Source organism: Haliotis asinina, unplaced genomic scaffold (genome assembly GCF_037392515.1).
Source record: "Haliotis asinina isolate JCU_RB_2024 unplaced genomic scaffold, JCU_Hal_asi_v2 scaffold_47, whole genome shotgun sequence".
Classification (NCBI taxonomy): domain Eukaryota; kingdom Metazoa; phylum Mollusca; class Gastropoda; order Lepetellida; family Haliotidae; genus Haliotis; species Haliotis asinina.
In genome coordinates, this window is record NW_027133918.1 from 115,425 (window position 1) to 131,003 (window position 15,579).

Sequence of the window (15,579 nt, forward strand, 5' to 3'; positions counted from 1 at the left end):
AGCCTGTGGGGCAGTACTTGATTATAGTGTAAGGAGTATTAACACCTGTGGCCATAGCCTGTGGGGCAGTACTTGATTGTAGTGCCAGGTGTATTCACACCTGTGGCCACAGCCTGTAGGACAGTACTTGCTTATTGTCTCAGGTATATTCACACTCTGACCACAGCTTGTTGGTGTAATACTGGTAATTCCTGTCAGGAGTATTCACACCTGTGGCCACAGCCTGTGGGGCTGTACTTGCTTATTGTCTCAGGTATATTCACACTCTGACCACAGCTTGTTGGTGTAATACAGGTAGTTCCTGTCAGGAGTATTCACACCTGTGGCCACAGCCTGTGGGGCTGTACTTGCTTATTGTCTCAGGTATATTCACACTCTGACCACAGCTTGTTGGTGTAATACAGGTAGTTCCTGTCAGGAGTATTCACACCTGTGGCCACAGCCTGTGGGGCTGTACTTGCTTATTGTCTCAGGTATATTCACACTCTGACCACAGCTTGTTGGTGTAATACAGGTAGTTCCTGTCAGGAGTATTCACACCTGTGGCCACAGCCTGTGGGGCTGTACTTGCTTATTGTCTCAGGTATATTCACACTCTGACCACAGCTTGTTGGTGTAATACAGGTAGTTCCTGTCAGGAGTATTCACACCTGTGGCCACAGCCTGTGGGGCTGTACTTGCTTATTGTCTCAGGTATATTCACACTCTGACCACAGCTTGTTGGTGTAATACTGGTAATTCCTGTCAGGAGTATTCACACCTGTGGCCACAGCCTGTGGGGCTGTACTTGCTTATTGTCTCAGGTATATTCACACTCTGACCACAGCTTGTTGGTGTAATACTGGTAATTCCTGTCAGGAGTATTCACACCTGTGGCCACAGCCTGTGGGGCTGTACTTGCTTATTGTCTCAGGTATATTCACACTCTGACCACAGCTTGTTGGTGTAATACTGGTAATTCCTGTCAGGAGTATTCACACCTGTGGCCACAGCCTGTGGGGCAGTACTTGATTGTAGTGCCAGGTGTATTCACACCTGTGGCCACAGCCTGTGGGGCTGTACTTGCTTATTGTCTCAGGTATATTCACACTCTGACCACAGCTTGTTGGTGTAATACTGGTAATTCCTGTCAGGAGTATTCACACCTGTGGCCACAGCCTGTGGGGCAGTACTTGATTGTAGTGCCAGGTGTATTCACACCTGTGGCCACAGCCTGTAGGGCAGTACTTGATTGTAGTGCCAGGTGTATTCACACCTGTGGCCACAGCCTGTGGGGCTGTACTTGCTTATTGTCTCAGGTATATTCACACTCTGACCACAGCTTGTTGGTGTAATACTGGTAATTCCTGTCAGGAGTATTCACACCTGTGGCCACAGCCTGTGGGGCTGTACTTGCTTATTGTCTCAGGTATATTCACACTCTGACCACAGCTTGTTGGTGTAATACTGGTAATTCCTGTCAGGAGTATTCACACCTGTGGCCACAGCCTGTAGGGCAGTACTTGCTTGTCTCCAGCCACTCCCTCATGTGCTGCAGGTGCCCCCCATGACAGCAACCCTGGCACCAGGCAAACAGGCCTTTCACTGGATGGTGACTGCAACAAACAACATGCATACAGGAAGTTCCTGAAACCTGAAGTAAATGTATGGTGAGTTTACTGTCGTAAATGATTCACCGAAAATATCACCATGGAAGTGTAAAGCATAAAGAGAAATGTTTATTTTTATCATCCTACAGCTTGTACATGACTGAGTGAGTATTGTTTTACACAGCTTTTAGCAATGTTCCAGCAATGTTATGGTGAGGAACACCAGAAAAGGGCTTCACACAAAAGCCCCTTGGACAAAAGCCCCAGATAACATATTTAATGTATTTCATTCCGATTTAACAAGATTTATTTCTATCCTAATACAAAAAATCAACACTGCATTTGAACATATATTTTCTGAGCAGCACTACTTGTCCGATCAAATCTGACAATGATATTTGTCACATCATATTTCCCTTGTTGCATCTTTCCCTAATTTTACAGTTTGTTTGACTTGGTTGTTCTTATACATGATGAGAAGACCCCATTAACACTAACTATATTAATTAATCCTTCCTCCTAAAGACCATTCTTGAGAAAAACACAAGCACTTGAGTGTCTTAGTTAATCCCTAATGTCTCAAGACCAACCTCCTCCTCAAGCCTAACCTCGTCCTCAGATCACCTTGACAAAAAATAATGTGGGGCTTCTGTCTCATATGTTTTGTTAGCTATGGGGCTTTTGTCCAAAGGTGTTTTCATCCCAGGGGCTTTTGTCTGTGGGGCTTCTGTCCGTCCACATTTGTACCCATGTGTGGAATCGAAACTGAGCCTTTGGCCTGATAAACAAATATTTTAACCACTGGGCAGTTCCACGAACAAAAGCTGGAACATGCACAAACGCATTCTGCGCTAAAGAAAAGCAGAACCACCGGTCAAGGTGTTAACCTTATGAGACACTAAAAGTCTTCATTGCATTGAGATATTTCACAGTTTAGAATCAACTTGACAGCTGGTCCTCTATTTAAGTGGGTTTTGTCACTGTTATATCTGAAAATAATGACTCCTGATTAAAGGTCCCAAATCTACTAACTGCAGCAGGGGAGGAAATAAATTTGCTGGTGTACTCCTGTACTGTGACACACGTAAAATTACTTGCCCTGATAATTTTTCCACTATACCTGCTGAGTTTAGTGTTCATTTTTTAAACAAACAACGTACAGTGTGATATACATATCTGATTGCCCAATAAAAAAATGACTAGAGTGGGGCGTCCGGCAGTGTGTTGTTTCCTACCTGGGTAGACATGCAATCAATCAATAGTGGCCATGGGATGAAACATTTCACTTCTTAACCATTTCATGACTTTCAATTTTATTAAAACCTGATTTGATACACAGCCAGACATGGCAGGGGTTCAGTATGTAAAATCTTGTGAAACTAATGTGGTTATAACTCACCATACACTACAGAGGTTGGTGGCGAGTCTGCATCTCTCACAGAGCCATCGGTTCTGCTGGAGAGGGCGGTTACACTTGGCACAAAGATTGTTGATAGCTGTGGACTCTTGGTTTAAATACTTCACTTGGGGTATGTGGCTTAGTTTAATGATTTCATTTGCTTTCGACCACAGTTTATATCTGCCAAGCATTTCTGCAAAAAAAATATGAGGAAGACATTCATTCAGTCAGTTATCTGGGCTTCCTAGTTCATAGTCAATTTTTTCTTAATTAAAATTAAATTAAAACCTTCTAACAATAATATTTGAAGGGAATTTAAAAGAGGAATGCATATAAAAAGCAAGATTTGGACGTCAACTTCTTTATCAGGAAAAACACAATCTTTAGGAGTGTATGCTTGCTCCTTCATGTCACTCACAATAAAGGAGCAAGATGAGGGAGCAAGCATACGCTCTCAAATGTTGTATCACTCACAATAAGGAAGGAGCAAGATGAAGGAGCAAGCATACGCTCTGAAACGTTGTGTCACTCACAATAAAGGAGCAAGATGCGGGAGCAAGCATACGCTCTGAAACCTCGTGTCACTCACAATAAGGAAGGAGCAAGATGAGGGAGCAAGCATACGCTCTCAAATGTTGTATCACTCACAATAAGGAAGGAGCAAGATGAAGGAGCAAGCATACGCTCTGAAACGTTGTGTCACTCACAATAAAGGAGCAAGATGAGGGAGCAAGCATACGCTCTCAAATGTTGTATCACTCACAATAAGGAAGGAGCAAGATGAAGGAGCAAGCATACGCTCTGAAACGTTGTGTCACTCACAATAAAGGAGCAAGATGAGGGAGCAAGCATACGCTCTGAAACGTTGTGTCACTCACAATAAAGGAGCAAGATGAGGGAGCAAGCATACGCTCTGAAACCTGGTGTCACTCACAATAAGGAAGGAGCAAGATGAAGGAGCGAGCATACGCACTGAAAGGTCGCATCACTCACAATAAAGAAGGTGACATTCATAAATCTGGCTTTTCTTATTCTACCTACAAATTTTGTGATCTGTTAGAATGGCATTAGAGGAATTGAATAATAAGGAAGGTAGGAAACTTTATGGAAGTCTTGTCTGTTCTGTGCTATATTGCTTCACTCTGTCTTGACAACGGTATATGAGTCTATAACAAAAAACTGCATCATAATATAAGGAAGAAATTGTCATACAAAAAGTACCTTACATTTCTTATGAACTGGAGATTTGTGCACAAATTGTACATACACTTGGCACTTCCGGTGACTACTTACAGATGAATGAGTTTAGTTTTATGCCACTTTAAAAAATATTCCAGCAATATCACAGCAGGGGACACAAGAAATGGGTTTCACACATTGTACCCATGTGAGGACTCAATCCCATGTCTTTGAAGTGATGAGAGAACACTTAACCACTAGGCAACCTCACCGCTCCTACACGTAGATGAAAAAGGGTTGTGTTTGGGTGATGTGTTATAAGAGGCTGGAACCTGTGTTCTAGGTGGTTTCCACTCCAAGGTTGAAAGAACTAGTGTATAACATGAGACTGGCTAAGTTAAAAAATGAACTTTTATGCTTTTATTGTATTATCACCATACTAGATGCATTTGTACACATTTTTGAGGCAATGTACTGTTCTATGTCTCACATGCTGGCGTGTGATGTCACACAAACATCCAAGTCAATGAACTGATGTTTTGTTGGTTTGTTTGTTGTTTAACACAACAATCAGCAATTTTCCAACTTTCCGACGGTTGACTGTAAATAAATGATTCTGGACCAGACAATACAGTGATTCGATCATGAGCATGAATCTAGTCACATAGTTTTCACAAGTCAGCAAACCTGAAAACGCGATTCCTTTAGCTGTCTCCCATAAGAAACATAGGTTCCTGAAAATACATTCTAACCCAGATCTTCTGAGTGCAGGAGTCAAACTCACCTTTGTAACAATGATAAGTCAGCAACGTAACAATGGGAACTCACCTTTGTAACAATGATAAGTCAGCAACGTAACAATGGGAACTCACTTCTGTAATAATGATAAGTCAGCCATGTAACAATGGAAGCTCACCTATGTAACAAAAGAACCAGTTTTCCTGGGTTTGTTCCTCTATGACAGATCTCACTCTGTCTCCCAGAACCAGAAGAACAGACACTGGAGTCTGTACATCACCCTGAAGATAGTTTGCGCATGGATTATAACAAATATTGTTTCTAAAATCAGCTACACAATGAATGAAAAAACATCAGCGTTATGGACAATGCTAATTATATTTCAGCCTAATCTAAGACTGTTAAACCTCGTTCAAAACTCTCTGAATTCCCTTGGTCCATCTATGTCATATGAAGAAAGAAAACATATCAATTTTGACCTAACAACAGAAGCAAATGAACTGAAAAGGTTTAGTCAAAAGACTGAATGAATATTGACTTATCACAATATCACTAGTGACCAATGAAGTGATCAGTATTGACAAGATCATACTGTATATCTGCTAGAACATGACAAGGTCTTTCCAAGTGACAATACACTTCTTTTGGAAGAAGTTAACGCTAAAACAACTTCATCATAAGGACAGCAGTAGCAATGTACACACTTGAAAATGACATTGGTATTTTGTTTACAGATGACAAGTGTTCTCCAGAGAAAAGAACACAAGGGAAAATAAACCTCTGCCGGTATGATTAGAACTTGGCCTTGGCATTGATCAAGTAACAGTGCTTGAAGATTGATTCTTACTGTACTTAGAGTTTTCCAGAATTATTTTGTCATTTCATTTTGTCACTTATTTATCTCTAGTGTATCCTGAAACATTTACAGCTCGATCTGTTATTAACAGTTAACAATATCTGGACAGTGACAGTTGACCTTCACCTCATAGTTGACCCCTGACCCAACAACAATTTCTCAGTGGCCTATGAGTGACATTTGACCCATTTGACATTTGATTTTTATTATTGACCCCTGATCAATCATGAAAGATGACTGATAGTGGCAGTTGACCCCTGACCCAATAGTGTCACTTGACCTTGACTCAATAGTGACAGCTGACCCCTGACCTACTACTGACATACAATCCTTTGACTAACCTGTTCTGCAAAGTCTCTGAGAAGCTGTGCTACACAGTTCTTCACATTCAGTGAGGACATATTTGGAATTTTTGACACAGCCAGAAGGAAATCTTGCTCCTCTGACTCTGAAGGCACAGTACGTGTGATAATATCTGTTGCATTCCCCGAGCTGATCAAACTGTCATGTCTGCTCTCCATCTGTTCTGGAGGGGTTGTACGATCTGAGATCTCATGACGTGGTTGAAATGCCTCATTAGGAAGAGTCCAGTCTTTCTGCAAATTGAGTGTAAGAAAAGTTTATTTTTTTTGTTTTCTAGTATTTCAGTAATATCTGGATATGTCAACCATGTATGACAAAATAAGGCTAAGATGTTATTCAAGAAGCCAACAAACTTGAGTACACAATTCCGAAAAGCAAACCCCTTTAATTCTTTTTGTCCTGTTGGATTTTTGTTTTGTTTGTTGCTTAACACCACATCCAGCAAATTCCAGCTACATAGTTGAGGTCAGTAAATAATTGAGTCTGGGTGAGACAATCCAGTGATCAACAGCATGGGCATTGATCTATGCAATTTGGGTCCACAAGGTGAGCCTGAACAGCGATAGTTGTCTCTTACAGCACGAAAGGATTGCTGCAGATCAATTCTGATTTTCACAGGGTTAAACTTATTGAAAACAAGGAGTACAGAACCACCATCAGTTGTATCCCAACCAAGTTTGTGTTAAGCTATCTGTCCTGTTTTCTGTGGTCAGCAACCCGTGAAGGTTCGAGTAGAAAAGGTCTTCAGCAACCCATGTTTGCCATAAATGGGATCGGGTGGTCCGGCTCACTGACTTGGTTGACACGTGTCATTGGTTCCCTAATGCGCAGATCGATGCTCATGTTGTTAATCACTGGATTGTCTGGTCCAGACTTGATTATTTACCGACCGCTGCCATATAGCTGGAACATTGCCGAGTGTGGCGTAAAACTAAACTCACTCACTCACTCCCTAACCATGGTGACATTGTTAAAACAATACAGAAGATAAAATCACCAATCTCATGTCTTGATGCAGATGACCACTGTAAATTTGTCTTCAGCAACCCATCCTTGTTGAAAAGGGTGACAAGTTACTGTCTTTGTTGGTGCAGGTCATCCCTACCATGTAAATTTATGCTAATGATATCGATAAGTGGATTACTAAAAAATTGCTAAATGAGTGCCTGGCCCATCAGAGATGGGTCTCACACATTGTACCCATGTGGGGAATAGTGAGTGAGTGAGTTTAGTTTTACGTTGCACTCAGCAATATACCAAATATATGGCGGTGGTCTGTAAATAGTCGAGTCTGGACCAGACAATCCAGTGATCAACAGCATGTGCATCAACCATTGGGACAATTGGGAACTGATGACGTGTCAACCAAGTTGGCAAGCAAGACCATTTGATCCCATTAGTCTCCTCTTACGACAAGTATAGTCGCCTTTGATGGCAAGAATGGTTTGCTAATGTCTACTGTACCCCGGGACCTTCACGGTTCATGTGGGGAATAGAGCACAGGCCTTGGCATGGCAAGCTAATACTTAATCCATCAAGCTACCCAACCTGGAGGCAGAAAGAAAGTCACAATGACATAAACAAAAAAACACACCTCTGGTTTCTCAAGGCGAGACACATAGTCGATGCTGAATCCCAGAACATCTTGTTCTCCATCCCCAAAGAAGAAATCCCCAGTATGTTTGCTCGCCAGTCCACTGGCTATGTCTGTCATTTCGCGTGGTTCAGAACTCTCAGAGTCTGAGGAATCATCGCTGTTGCCGGATGTCATCTCTGTTGCTGTCTTTTCTATATCGGAATCTTTATTTCCAATCATTTCACTGCTGCTTTTGGCCAAGGGTTTACTTGCACCAATCTGCTTCAATGTACCTTGAGAGGGAAAACAAATGACTCATTAATAACCAGGCTCTTCCTGCATGCATGCATGCTTACCAAATGAATGGCAAATATCCCTACCAGCCAAATATATTGGAAAGATTCCACAAGGTCAACTGGAAAGCCAGGCATTTGAAACCAACCCTGAACCTGTGGTCATGGAAACACAACTGTCAACAAGAAGACAAAGTTAACAGTATCCCTGTAACCCAAAATACTCTTCATGAATATGTCTACAAATTATGATTACAGCATGTCAATATTTTGGTGTGCATATGGCAGAGTGGAAGTAGAGTACTGTGAGTTCTGTTCCAGAAAAGAATGCTACTACCAAATTCAGTCAAGGTCGAACTTGCTGCCATGGAAACACAAAAAATATTTTTAAAAAAATGCAAACCTACGAAAAGGCACCACTATAACACCAGACCTATCTATGTGCGAAGTTTGGTGAAGAAATAGTGAACGGTTTCAAAGTTCTGCTCCGGAAAATAGCACAACCACCAATTTCAGTTGATGCCAAACTTGTAGTCATGGAACCCACAAAAAAATAAAATTCACACATTGGTGTAACCCCCAAAATGTACATCTAGGGATCATGGTAAATATGGCAAACATGTGTTCCATGTTTGATACAGTTAAAGTATGGGAGATCTAAGCCGGAAAAGATAACATCCTCAAAGCCACAGTCTAAGTCATATTTCCATGGAAACTGTCAAAAAATAATTTCATATCTGGGTCTAATCCTCAAATGGCACATCTAGGGATCATGCTTGATATGTGTACCTAGTTTGAGGAAGCTAGCAAGTACAGTTTAGGAGATCTGCTCTGAACAAGACAACATTTTGGCACATCTAGGGATCATGCTTGATATGTGTACCTAGTTTGACGAAGCTAGCAAGTACAGTTTAGGAGATCTGCTCTGAACAAGACAACATTTTGGCACATCTAGGGATCATGCTTGATATGTGTACCTAGTTTGACGAAGCTAGCAAGTACAGTTTAGGAGATCTGCTCTGAACAAGACAACATTTTGGCACATCTAGGGATCATGCTTGATATGTGTACCTAGTTTGACGAAGCTAGCAAGTACAGTTTAGGAGATCTGCTCTGAACAAGACAACATTTTGGCACATCTAGGGATCATGCTTGATATGTGTACCTAGTTTGAGGAAGCTAGCAAGTACAGTTTAGGAGATCTGCTCTGAACAAGACAACATTTTGGCACATCTAGGGATCATGCTTGATATGTGTACCTAGTTTGAGGAAGCTAGCAAGTACAGTTTAGGAGATCTGCTCTGAACAAGACAACATTTTGGCACATCTAGGGATCATGCTTGATATGTGTACCTAGTTTGACGAAGCTAGCAAGTACAGTTTAGGAGATCTGCTCTGAACAAGACAACATTTTGGCACATCTAGGGATCATGCTTGATATGTGTACCTAGTTTGACGAAGCTAGCAAGTACAGTTTAGGAGATCTGCTCTGAACAAGACAACATTTTGGCACATCTAGGGATCATGCTTGATATGTGTACCTAGTTTGAGGAAGCTAGCAAGTACAGTTTAGGAGATCTGCTCTGAACAAGACAACATTTTGGCACATCTAGGGATCATGCTTGATATGTGTACCTAGTTTGAGGAAGCTAGCAAGTACAGTTTAGGAGATCTGCTCTGAACAAGACAACATTTTGGCACATCTAGGGATCATGCTTGATATGTGTACCTAGTTTGAGGAAGCTAGCAAGTACAGTTTAGGAGATCTGCTCTGAACAAGACAACATTTTGGCACATCTAGGGATCATGCTTGATATGTGTACCTAGTTTGACGAAGCTAGCAAGTACAGTTTAGGAGATCTGATCTGAACAAGACAACATTTTGGCACATCTAGGGATCATGCTTGATATGTGTACCTAGTTTGAGGAAGCTAGCAAGTACAGTTTAGGAGATCTGCTCTGAACAAGACAACATTTTGGCACATCTAGGGATCATGCTTGATATGTGTACCTAGTTTGACGAAGCTAGCAAGTACAGTTTAGGAGATCTGCTCTGAACAAGACAACATTTTGGCACATCTAGGGATCATGCTTGATATGTGTACCTAGTTTGAGGAAGCTAGCAAGTACAGTTTAGGAGATCTGCTCTGAACAAGACAACATTTTGGCACATCTAGGGATCATGCTTGATATGTGTACCTAGTTTGAGGAAGCTAGCAAGTACAGTTTAGGAGATCTGCTCTGAACAAGACAACATTTTGGCACATCTAGGGATCATGCTTGATATGTGTACCTAGTTTGAGGAAGCTAGCAAGTACAGTTTAGGAGATCTGCTCTGAACAAGACAACATTTTGGCACATCTAGGGATCATGCTTGATATGTGTACCTAGTTTGACGAAGCTAGCAAGTACAGTTTAGGAGATCTGATCTGAACAAGACAACATTTTGGCACATCTAGGGATCATGCTTGATATGTGTACCTAGTTTGAGGAAGCTAGCAAGTACAGTTTAGGAGATCTGCTCTGAACAAGACAACATTTTGGCACATCTAGGGATCATGCTTGATATGTGTACCTAGTTTGACGAAGCTAGCAAGTACAGTTTAGGAGATCTGCTCTGAACAAGACAACATTTTGGCACATCTAGGGATCATGCTTGATATGTGTACCTAGTTTGAGGAAGCTAGCAAGTACAGTTTAGGAGATCTGCTCTGAACAAGACAACATTTTGGCACATCTAGGGATCATGCTTGATATGTGTACCTAGTTTGAGGAAGCTAGCAAGTACAGTTTAGGAGATCTGCTCTGAACAAGACAACATTTTGGCACATCTAGGGATCATGCTTGATATGTGTACCTAGTTTGAGGAAGCTAGCAAGTACAGTTTAGGAGATCTGCTCTGAACAAGACAACATTTTGGCACATCTAGGGATCATGCTTGATATGTGTACCTAGTTTGAGGAAGCTAGCAAGTACAGTTTAGGAGATCTGCTCTGAACAAGACAACATTTTGGCACATCTAGGGATCATGCTTGATATGTGTACCTAGTTTGAGGAAGCTAGCAAGTACAGTTTAGGAGATCTGCTCTGAACAAGACAACATTTTGGCACATCTAGGGATCATGCTTGATATGTGTACCTAGTTTGACGAAGCTAGCAAGTACAGTTTAGGAGATCTGCTCTGAACAAGACAACATTTTGGCACATCTAGGGATCATGCTTGATATGTGTACCTAGTTTGAGGAAGCTAGCAAGTACAGTTTAGGAGATCTGCTCTGAACAAGACAACATTTTGGCACATCTAGGGATCATGCTTGATATGTGTACCTAGTTTGAGGAAGCTAGCAAGTACAGTTTAGGAGATCTGCTCTGAACAAGACAACATTTTGGCACATCTAGGGATCATGCTTGATATGTGTACCTAGTTTGAGGAAGCTAGCAAGTACAGTTTAGGAGATCTGCTCTGAACAAGACAACATTTTGGCACATCTAGGGATCATGCTTGATATGTGTACCTAGTTTGAGGAAGCTAGCAAGTACAGTTTAGGAGATCTGCTCTGAACAAGACAACATTTTGGCACATCTAGGGATCATGCTTGATATGTGTACCTAGTTTGAGGAAGCTAGCAAGTACAGTTTAGGAGATCTGCTCTGAACAAGACAACATTTTGGCACATCTAGGGATCATGCTTGATATGTGTACCTAGTTTGAGGAAGCTAGCAAGTACAGTTTAGGAGATCTGCTCTGAACAAGACAACATTTTGGCACATCTAGGGATCATGCTTGATATGTGTACCTAGTTTGACGAAGCTAGCAAGTACAGTTTAGGAGATCTGCTCTGAACAAGACAACATTTTGGCACATCTAGGGATCATGCTTGATATGTGTACCTAGTTTGAGGAAGCTAGCAAGTACAGTTTAGGAGATCTGCTCTGAACAAGACAACATTTTGGCACATCTAGGGATCATGCTTGATATGTGTACCTAGTTTGAGGAAGCTAGCAAGTACAGTTTAGGAGATCTGCTCTGAACAAGACAACATTTTGGCACATCTAGGGATCATGCTTGATATGTGTACCTAGTTTGACGAAGCTAGCAAGTACAGTTTAGGAGATCTGCTCTGAACAAGACAACATTTTGGCACATCTAGGGATCATGCTTGATATGTGTACCTAGTTTGAGGAAGCTAGCAAGTACAGTTTAGGAGATCTGCTCTGAACAAGACAACATTTTGGCACATCTAGGGATCATGCTTGATATGTGTACCTAGTTTGACGAAGCTAGCAAGTACAGTTTAGGAGATCTGCTCTGAACAAGACAACATTTTGGCACATCTAGGGATCATGCTTGATATGTGTACCTAGTTTGAGGAAGCTAGCAAGTACAGTTTAGGAGATCTGCTCTGAACAAGACAACATTTTGGCACATCTAGGGATCATGCTTGATATGTGTACCTAGTTTGAGGAAGCTAGCAAGTACAGTTTAGGAGATCTGCTCTGAACAAGACAACATTTTGGCACATCTAGGGATCATGCTTGATATGTGTACCTAGTTTGACGAAGCTAGCAAGTACAGTTTAGGAGATCTGCTCTGAACAAGACAACATTTTGGCACATCTAGGGATCATGCTTGATATGTGTACCTAGTTTGACGAAGCTAGCAAGTACAGTTTAGGAGATCTGCTCTGAACAAGACAACATTTTGGCACATCTAGGGATCATGCTTGATATGTGTACCTAGTTTGACGAAGCTAGCAAGTACAGTTTAGGAGATCTGCTCTGAACAAGACAACATTTTGGCACATCTAGGGATCATGCTTGATATGTGTACCTAGTTTGACGAAGCTAGCAAGTACAGTTTAGGAGATCTGCTCTGAACAAGACAACATTTTGGCACATCTAGGGATCATGCTTGATATGTGTACCTAGTTTGAGAAGCTAGCAAGTACAGTTTAGGAGATCTGCTCTGAACAAGACAACATTTTGGCACATCTAGGGATCATGCTTGATATGTGTACCTAGTTTGACGAAGCTAGCAAGTACAGTTTAGGAGATCTGCTCTGAACAAGACAACATTTTGGCACATCTAGGGATCATGCTTGATATGTGTACCTAGTTTGAGGAAGCTAGCAAGTACAGTTTAGGAGATCTGCTCTGAACAAGACAACATTTTGGCACATCTAGGGATCATGCTTGATATGTGTACCTAGTTTGACGAAGCTAGCAAGTACAGTTTAGGAGATCTGCTCTGAACAAGACAACATTTTGGCACATCTAGGGATCATGCTTGATATGTGTACCTAGTTTGACGAAGCTAGCAAGTACAGTTTAGGAGATCTGCTCTGAACAAGACAACATTTTGGCACATCTAGGGATCATGCTTGATATGTGTACCTAGTTTGAGGAAGCTAGCAAGTACAGTTTAGGAGATCTGCTCTGAACAAGACAACATTTTGGCACATCTAGGGATCATGCTTGATATGTGTACCTAGTTTGAGGAAGCTAGCAAGTACAGTTTAGGAGATCTGCTCTGAACAAGACAACATTTTGGCACATCTAGGGATCATGCTTGATATGTGTACCTAGTTTGAGGAAGCTAGCAAGTACAGTTTAGGAGATCTGCTCTGAACAAGACAACATTTTGGCACATCTAGGGATCATGCTTGATATGTGTACCTAGTTTGACGAAGCTAGCAAGTACAGTTTAGGAGATCTGCTCTGAACAAGACAACATTTTGGCACATCTAGGGATCATGCTTGATATGTGTACCTAGTTTGACGAAGCTAGCAAGTACAGTTTAGGAGATCTGCTCTGAACAAGACAACATTTTGGCACATCTAGGGATCATGCTTGATATGTGTACCTAGTTTGACGAAGCTAGCAAGTACAGTTTAGGAGATCTGCTCTGAACAAGACAACATTTTGGCACATCTAGGGATCATGCTTGATATGTGTACCTAGTTTGACGAAGCTAGCAAGTACAGTTTAGGAGATCTGCTCTGAACAAGACAACATTTTGGCACATCTAGGGATCATGCTTGATATGTGTACCTAGTTTGACGAAGCTAGCAAGTACAGTTTAGGAGATCTGCTCTGAACAAGACAACATTTTGGCACATCTAGGGATCATGCTTGATATGTGTACCTAGTTTGACGAAGCTAGCAAGTACAGTTTAGGAGATCTGCTCTGAACAAGACAACATTTTGGCACATCTAGGGATCATGCTTGATATGTGTACCTAGTTTGACGAAGCTAGCAAGTACAGTTTAGGAGATCTGCTCTGAACAAGACAACATTTTGGCACATCTAGGGATCATGCTTGATATGTGTACCTAGTTTGACGAAGCTAGCAAGTACAGTTTAGGAGATCTGCTCTGAACAAGACAACATTTTGGCACATCTAGGGATCATGCTTGATATGTGTACCTAGTTTGACGAAGCTAGCAAGTACAGTTTAGGAGATCTGCTCTGAACAAGACAACATTTTGGCACATCTAGGGATCATGCTTGATATGTGTACCTAGTTTGACGAAGCTAGCAAGTACAGTTTAGGAGATCTGCTCTGAACAAGACAACATTTTGGCACATCTAGGGATCATGCTTGATATGTGTACCTAGTTTGACGAAGCTAGCAAGTACAGTTTAGGAGATCTGCTCTGAACAAGACAACATTTTGGCACATCTAGGGATCATGCTTGATATGTGTACCTAGTTTGACGAAGCTAGCAAGTACAGTTTAGGAGATCTGCTCTGAACAAGACAACATTTTGGCACATCTAGGGATCATGCTTGATATGTGTACCTAGTTTGAGGAAGCTAGCAAGTACAGTTTAGGAGATCTGCTCTGAACAAGACAACATTTTGGCACATCTAGGGATCATGCTTGATATGTGTACCTAGTTTGAGGAAGCTAGCAAGTACAGTTTAGGAGATCTGCTCTGAACAAGACAACATTTTGGCACATCTAGGGATCATGCTTGATATGTGTACCTAGTTTGACGAAGCTAGCAAGTACAGTTTAGGAGATCTGCTCTGAACAAGACAACATTTTGGCACATCTAGGGATCATGCTTGATATGTGTACCTAGTTTGACGAAGCTAGCAAGTACAGTTTAGGAGATCTGCTCTGAACAAGACAACATTTTGGCACATCTAGGGATCATGCTTGATATGTGTACCTAGTTTGAGGAAGCTAGCAAGTACAGTTTAGGAGATCTGCTCTGAACAAGACAACATTTTGGCACATCTAGGGATCATGCTTGATATGTGTACCTAGTTTGACGAAGCTAGCAAGTACAGTTTAGGAGATCTGCTCTGAACAAGACAACATTTTGGCACATCTAGGGATCATGCTTGATATGTGTACCTAGTTTGACGAAGCTAGCAAGTACAGTTTAGGAGATCTGCTCTGAACAAGACAACATTTTGGCACATCTAGGGATCATGCTTGATATGTGTACCTAGTTTGAGGAAGCTAGCAAGTACAGTTTAGGAGATCTGCTCTGAACAAGACAACATTTTGGCACATCTAGGGGATCATGCTTGATATGTGTACCTAGTTTGAGGAAGCTAGCAAGTACAGTT

The 15,579-nt window shown here is 41.5% G+C and overlaps 1 protein-coding gene across 1 annotated transcript; it reads right to left on the bottom strand.

Moving 5' to 3' along the window:
* Positions 1–1,313: 1,313 nt before the first annotated feature.
* LOC137270133 (GATOR2 complex protein WDR24-like) lies at positions 1,314–7,993 on the bottom strand (the record flags this gene model as incomplete). The annotated part of the gene is made up of 6 exons (XM_067803926.1): positions 1,314–1,408; positions 1,464–1,595; positions 2,989–3,181; positions 5,084–5,186; positions 6,103–6,357; positions 7,719–7,993. Coding segments are annotated over 6 exons (962 nt in total), but the record flags the coding sequence as incomplete, so codon positions are not given.
* Between the last annotated feature and the right edge of the window lie 7,586 nt (positions 7,994–15,579).